The sequence below is a fragment of the Juglans microcarpa x Juglans regia genome, chromosome 2S, assembly GCF_004785595.1.
Source record: "Juglans microcarpa x Juglans regia isolate MS1-56 chromosome 2S, Jm3101_v1.0, whole genome shotgun sequence".
Lineage (NCBI taxonomy): Eukaryota > Viridiplantae > Streptophyta > Magnoliopsida > Fagales > Juglandaceae > Juglans > Juglans microcarpa x Juglans regia.
Window position 1 is genome coordinate 23,425,710 of NC_054597.1, and position 7,267 is coordinate 23,432,976.

General features: G+C 36.3%; 1 protein-coding gene across 3 annotated transcripts; it reads right to left on the reverse strand.

Moving 5' to 3' along the window:
• Positions 1-485: 485 nt before the first annotated feature.
• Positions 486-2,733, reverse strand: LOC121251439 (growth-regulating factor 1-like). 3 transcript variants are annotated; one of them, XM_041150698.1, is made up of 4 exons: positions 2,023-2,733; positions 1,416-1,896; positions 853-1,328; positions 486-729 (listed from the first exon to the last, which is right to left on the reverse strand). In XM_041150698.1, exons 1-4 carry the CDS (start codon positions 2,207-2,209, stop codon positions 722-724), a joined length of 1,152 nt encoding a protein of 383 aa, XP_041006632.1. In that variant the 5' UTR covers positions 2,210-2,733; the 3' UTR covers positions 486-721. The 3 variants fall into 3 exon arrangements, with proteins under 3 accessions (XP_041006632.1, XP_041006634.1, XP_041006633.1); XM_041150700.1 differs by having other exon boundaries at positions 853-1,319; positions 2,023-2,730; XM_041150699.1 differs by having other exon boundaries at positions 853-1,325; positions 2,023-2,729.
• Positions 2,734-7,267: the final 4,534 nt, after the last annotated feature.

Here is a 7,267-nt window from a genome sequence, read left to right on the forward strand (position 1 = left end):
GGCCGGTATGCCAACTTCAAGGGGGTGAAAAAGTAAATATATTTCCACGTGAATCCAGATGTGCCACGCTTCTTTGCAAAGAGATTACGAAGAGTCTGGTAACAAATGTTTTCCATTGAACTAATTTATCGCCATTCCATTTCGATCTTTGTTTTTCCTTGGTGACATGGACGTATGATCAAAGTAAATATCATAAGGACTTGTGTAGCTAACTCCAGACAGTTTTTTTTTAAGTGTTTTATTCCCATTGTATACAGTAAGCTGCAAGTAGGTATGGGCAGTGAATGAATTTGCCTTGGTTTGATGGCTACAAGGTGGGTCTATCTGTACTAAGTAGTTTGGGTGAACTCAGAAGTGACAAACTGTAGCAAATCTTGGTGCCATTGGACCCCTCCATCATAAATTACAACGAAGAGAGCAGAGAGCATTGAATGAAACCCAGAAGAGAAGATACAAATCAAAATGCAAACTTGGCAATGAACTAATGAAGCAGATTTGGACGAGTCACCCAAACATTTACTGAATTGGGAAAGGTACAGAAGGAAGGAAGAAAGCAAAAGACATGGGATCTTTCATCTTTCAATCAGAACACAGAAACAAGCAAAGTAGCCAACCGTTGGGAAAAGAAAAAAATAACAAAAGCCTGCAGTTCTTAAACTATGATTCACCACCAAGTGAGTTCATTTCCGGCCTTTTGATTCAGAAACACAGTGCTGTAATCTCAACCATCTGCAGATCATAAACGGAGCTTTTAGGCAAGAAACATCTGGTTCATGAAGGATAAAGAACAAAAATACCAAACTCTTTGTGAAATAATGTTGATCAAGATCAACTAGTGGGTTGTTCGATTACCATTATGGGTTCTGGAATTGAAGATGGGGAAGTCATGGAACGAAGATGGAATGGAAATTGATAGCCGGGTTGTTGATACTGATGAGCTATTTGATGATTTATCATCCAAATCGAGCCATGAATCTCTCTCTTTAGGCGGCGACTCATCTAAGAAGCGATGAATGGTCTTCTGGGGTTGTTCTTTCTCTATTTGGATTGGCATCTCATTTTTTATAGCACTGCCCAGAGAAAAGTAATGCTGGTCTTGCTCGGGTTGTTTTGTCGAGCCACTGAGGCTCTGAAGCTGCAAGTAAGAGTACTCACTTTGTAAACTAGAGCAGCTCCTTTGCTTTGAATACGTGCTCATTGTCAAAGGTGTGAGTTGCCATGAATCATCCATAGATGGACCAGAAAAGCTTCTCATAGACCCAGAAGGTTCTGAGAAGAAAGCATGCTCATCCACCTCCTCTTTCAGCCCATTCACATACCTGTTTCTTCTTCCCAACAACAAAGAAAAACACTATCATTAACAAGCACTTACTACAAACATGTTTAGGTTTATAGACTTCTGTTGTAAGACAGACCTGTAATCTGGGTTGGTTGCCTGGGAGTAAGAACCAGAGTCCAAGAGGTAGGGGCTATTGTTGTCTTGAGGTGACAAACCAATCCCGGGAAGCCTTGAAGAATATGTGGGATGATAAATGAAAGGGTGGTGAAGGTGGGTACTGTAGCAAGGATGGTGAAGGTAGTGGTGGGTTTCTGAGGACATTGAAGAAAGTGAAGAAAGAGAATGAGATGGCGCTGGCGGAAGTGTAGAGTGGTTCTTGGTGATTGATGAGATTGTTAGAGATGATAGATTTGTGTTTGCTGCTGTTGATGTTGTTTTCAGAGCTTCCACAGGCTTTCTTGAACGGTTTTTCCCTCTGTGCATGTGTCTCTCGCAGTACTTGGAATCTGGGAATGCCTCTTTCGAGCACCTCCATTTTTTTCCATCTGTTCTTCTGCACCTGCCTGGCTCTGGGTCTATTTTCCTCCCCAAACCCATCTGCAAGTAGTTCCAGCCAACTGCACCCAGAAACACCTCAAATCCCCTTTGTTACCGAAGGCACAAAATTATATTCAAATACTCAAATAAAAACGCATGGACGCACACTCACTCTAAAACATGAGAGTCTAGTTGTATTGGCATACCATGTCGAGGTTGGTGAGGTAAGAACTTTGATGAGAGAGAAGAGTCCAAGCAGCTTCTTTTGATGGTCAAGAGGAGTTCAGGTGGGATAGGGATGCCTGATGCCATGTACTTGAAGATTAGAGCTTGGTGTTCAAGCTCTTGCCACTGAGATGCAGTGAAGGGGAACCTGTTTCTTCCACTCATCATTGAAGGAGCAGGAGCAGGAGCAGGAGAAGGAGAACAAGAACGAAAAGGAAAAGGAAACTTCAAAGCGAAGAAAGAAAGATGAAACAAAGAACCTCTTCGGACTTCAGAGGTGCACAGAAAGAAGGACAGGTCCAAAGTGAAGTATGAGCAGCATCAGAGGTGCGTGTAGGTTATTACTTATTACTTGAGCCCTTGGAGTAGAGTAGGTATATTTATTTCAGGGACCATTGGGCTGCAGAATCTTCTGTAGATGAATAAAACTCATGGTTTTGATTACAGTGCTGCATGCCATCTCTCTCTCTCTCTCTCTCTGCTCCTATTATGACTGCACCTCTCTCCTGCTTCTGGTTCTGCAGCTAAGTTGCATCTGTGGCAGCTCTTGTCTCTGACATCTCTACGGAAACCCATAAACTAAAGGTGGAGAAACAATAAAAGATCGAAAAAAACAAAGGAGAAAATAATAGTTATTGGCGTTACTATATATGAGACTGTAAGAGTTGGTGTCTGAAGCCAATGGGCAGTCTGAAGAGGTCGTACGGTTCAAGCTTTTACTGCTACTAAACTCTTTTACTTTTTCTGTTCCTTTACCTCAGAACTCTGTACTCCCTCCCCACCCCACCACTTACCATCTGACCCTTTTTCAATATCGGAAATTTGGAACATGAGAGGTTAAGGCCAGGGGCTTTTTTGTGCACCGATTAAACTGAAACCCCTACTTTTCTTTTTCCTTTTTTTTTTTTTTTTTTTTTCACTGCAGATATTTATGTGCTTTAAGAGTAAACTATTACTCATCTCAATTTTTATCTTTTTATCATATTATAACGTGTTAATTAAAGATTATTTATTATATTTTATTTATAAATTTATCATTTAATATCACGTTATAAAATAATAAAAAAATTATAAAAAAAATGATGATGAATAGTTTTTTTCTTATTCCGAAATGTCCTGTTTACTGAACAATATGTTGCTTAATTTAATCCCCCAGTCACTTGCTGATCAGATTACTGAACAACAATATTATAGTTTAAATCCCCAGAAAAATAAAATAAAAAACCCTTTAACTTTCTCTTAATGATTCGTTGTCATTTCTTTACTCCTACTGGAAGGAACATTACTTAAAAGACCAGAATCTGACCCAGCCTACACTTGTATTTTTAATAAAGCTGGTTTCAGAACTTAAATGATCCAGACATTCAACCTAGCTTTTGCACTTTCTCTTTTTCTTAAATGGGTTCTCCATGATCTATGGGACTGTGACAGAACATTGCATTTATAAAAGGCTTAGCTTACTTATTCAGTGGAAGTAAATAAGGGACCAGAAAGTTCTTGATCACTTGGTTCAAACGCATTAGAAGAGATCAGTGTCCTTTTACGTGTTAAATAGCTTAAAATGGAATGGCATGCTCTAAGAAGCTAAACACTAGGATCGAAACAGAGTCCAGACCATTGCTTTACAGGTATAAAGTTATCAACATTAACCATTAAGAGCATCTCCAATGGTTTATCTAAAATTTTATCTATTTTAGCTAACCAAAATATACTTTTATCATTTAAATATCATTATTTTTATTCATATTAAAAATATATTTAAATATCATTATTTTTATTCATATTAAAAATATACTTATTTCTTCTAACTACTGCATGTATTTGCAATATCTTTATATTTTTCAATATTTTTAATATCCTTTCTTTTTTAATAACCGAGGGTGTCTGGGCCAGCTTGCGCGTACCTCTACTAAATCCACAAGATCTTGAAGTTAACGATCAGATAAACTTCTAGTAGTCCTAAGGAGACTCGAACGGGTCACCACTAGAAAGCAAAGCCAAAGCTGGATCAGCTGAACTATCTCTTAAGATTCAATATTTTTAATATCTACTTATTTATTAATGTGATTGTAAAGTGTTTATCCACACTCAAAATCATAAATCAAAATATGAAAACAAGTTAAGTATATTATGAGTTTTTTCAAACACTCGACTTCTTAATCACTGATGCAGGGTACTGCTATAGGAAATGGTAAATAATAGCAGAAAAAAATAGTAAGAAATAAATAAAGGGAGAATGAGAAAGTAACAAGGAATAATTATATTTTGTTAAAATAAATATATTGAAATAATATTTACAGTCTTAAAGTGTGTAAGTTTTTTTTTAAAAAAAATAAATAAGTAAGAGATTCATATGAAAAAAGTAATAATTTTTAATAATGAATCTCATTTTTTTAAAAAAGATTACGTAACAATATATATTTCACAATTATATCTAACATTACTCAATTCTCTACATGACACTATTCTTATACCCTGGCAGTCTCAATCTCAAACGCATGCAACTTTTTTTTTTTTTTTTTTTTTTTTAACGTGACCCCACTTCCAAAATATCCTCTCAGGTCCGTTTTATACTGTATAAATAGTTAAATATCCTCTTGAAACATTCCCATGCACAGTTTGACATAAACTTATTTTATTTTTTATTTTTTATGGAAAGGATGAGATAATTTTATCATTGAGAATGGGGTGAGACCCAACAAACATTCCAAAGCAATAGATATATCACAATAATGCAAACCTAATTGGAAAATGGTACCCATAGTTGACTGCTGTGAAGATGGTTGTTGCATGGAAAAAAAATATGTATTATTTTTTGAGAGGAAAAATCAATAATAAAAAAATCAAACAACATCAATGAATATGAGAATGAAAATTTTACGGTCGACCAACACAAAATAAATAGCAGCATTAAATAGGAAAAAATCAATTATATCATGTCTATAAGCATCTAGACTTAATTCTAGTCAAAATCATGGGTAATGATACGTTTATATCCCATTTATTACTGTTTTACTATCTAACTATTTTTTTTCTTCTCTTTACTATTTGAATCGAAATTAAAAATTACGGAACATGAACTTCTTACATAATCTAGAAGAAAATAAATTAAATCAACAATGTAATCATGTAATTTAATTAAAAATAAATTCGATTTTATAAAAACTGACCTTCTATTGCTTTTTGAGTTAATTTTTATGAAATTAAATTTATTTTTAATTAAATTACATAATTACGTTAATTGATTGAATTTATTTTTTTCTAGATTATGCAAGAAGGTCATTTCTTCAAATTTTCAATCCAGATTCAAAGAGCAAAAGAAGCTAGATAGTAAAGTAGTAGTAAAGAAAATGTAAAGATATCATTATCCCACAAAAATCTTGGTATAAAGTCTACAGAGATCGTGAACAAGAAGAAAAATGAGAAGAGGTGAGCCGCAAGTAAATCAAAATTGAAATTATTATGATATAGTTATACAAGTTTTAGTAGGCCCTTTTTTTTTTCCGATGCTTCCTGCAAATTGCATTATCAATTTGCGTGCTTATTGGAGAGAGAGGGAACGTTCATTTCTTATATATAAATAAAATAAATTCATTAAAAAAAAAGAAGATACAAAATTTGTATAACACATACAAAATGGGAAATGGAGCTAAAACATTGATCCGAACCCATGCTCCTCGAGTATAGCGACTGCCAAAAGGCAGTTTGATTGCAAAATTGCGAGTGATTTGAGGTACTGTTGATGAGAATCAATGGATACAGGTGCACTGTAGTTGACCATTTTAAGCCATCTGATAGAGCTTTTCATACTCTCATCCTCCAGATCCTCAAAACAAGTAAGAACTCATCTCTACTTTCGATAAAAGAGAGAACTACAGTCACTCTTGGAGATGGAGGAAAAGCTTGAGAAGCGCCAGTGCGTGGGGTAGTTCATGGGCTGGGCTCCACTTATCGAGTGTATTTCTGGGCTGGTGGTAGGGGATGATAGAGCGATATATTCCAAGTCAGAGAGGGGGTGTGTGTCAATGGCGGGGAATGGAGACAACAGATCTAGGGTTTTTCTTTGGAAAATTGAGGAAAAGTGCTAAGAAAATAAGAAAGAGGCCCAAAAAAACTTAGTCGGGGATTGACAACTACGTAGGAGGCATTGATTGCACCACAATGGGACGATGCATGGCTCTCATGCACGGGTAATATGGTGGTAATAGCGGCCAGCCATGGTGGAGCTCATGGAGGCAGTTCTATTGGTGGGGATCGTGTATGAAGATGATGGGTGGAGAGCGACAAAATTTGACAGAAAATGGAGGGAGAAAAAAGCAAAAATGAGAGAAAATTGGAGAAAAAGCAAAGAGGGAGGAGAGAGGGCAGAATTTCTCTCTATAATGGGCTTAGTTGTCCTCAAAATTCTCAACTGGGAACTTGTTGCCTCAATAATTTGCATGTGGTGGACTACATGGTAGTATCGTGGGGTGTGTGCTTCGGCACTTCCATTAATCATAGAACATCTGGTCAGAAGAAAAGTCATGGGGCTGAATTCCCTTCACTTTTCTTACAATCCAAAGCCAGGTCGAGAGCCCCTTTCATCTTTGCTAGTTGCAAAGACTAAAGAGAGCAGGGTTTTAACAAGATCAAGCAAATTAGTTTACTCCATGCAAAATGGGGTAATGGTGGTCCACGACACTAAAAGAACTGACACAAAAATTTACAGTGTCCAGGGAGACCAGTTGCAGTCCATTCAGTATGGTGTTTGCCAAGGAACTTGTACCGGAACTTGCATTTATATATTCTGCAGAGAAAACTGATCATATATGTACACATAACATCTGACTCTATGCAATATTTTCCTGCATACACCATATTTCATATCAAAGATTCCATACATAGACAGACGACATTTTTTAGATTTCTATTCTACTTTCAATCACATTCAATGCAATGATCCATCTGGCTAATGTCAATCTTCAACCTTACCCGGTGCCCTTCTATTAAGTTCATACAAAGAAATTCTCAAAACTGGAGTTGATGCTAAAATCTGAACTCAACATCAGTTTCTATATCCCAAAAGGCAGTTGTCATTACTGGTTTGCAATGGATCACGTCCATAGAGTAAGCTGGTTAAATATGGCGATATAATCTTGTAATTCGAATGGTTAAACAGTGTTGCATTTCCAAGTCTCAGACTATTGTTGTGATGGAGAAGTATCAGAAAAGTGCAATGAATTGCTA

Bases quoted from the DNA above. Each gene is read 5' to 3' on its own strand.
- LOC121251439 (XM_041150698.1), bottom strand. From the start codon at position 2,209: ATGATGAGTGGAAGAAACAGGTTCCCCTTCACTGCATCTCAGTGGCAA. The intron at 1,897-2,022 runs GTATGCCAATAC...TTCTGGGTGCAG, and splicing joins ACCTCACCAACCTCGACATG to TTGGCTGGAACTACTTGCAG. The intron at 1,329-1,415 runs GTCTGTCTTACA...GTTGTTGGGAAG, and splicing joins GCAACCAACCCAGATTACAG to AAGAAACAGGTATGTGAATG.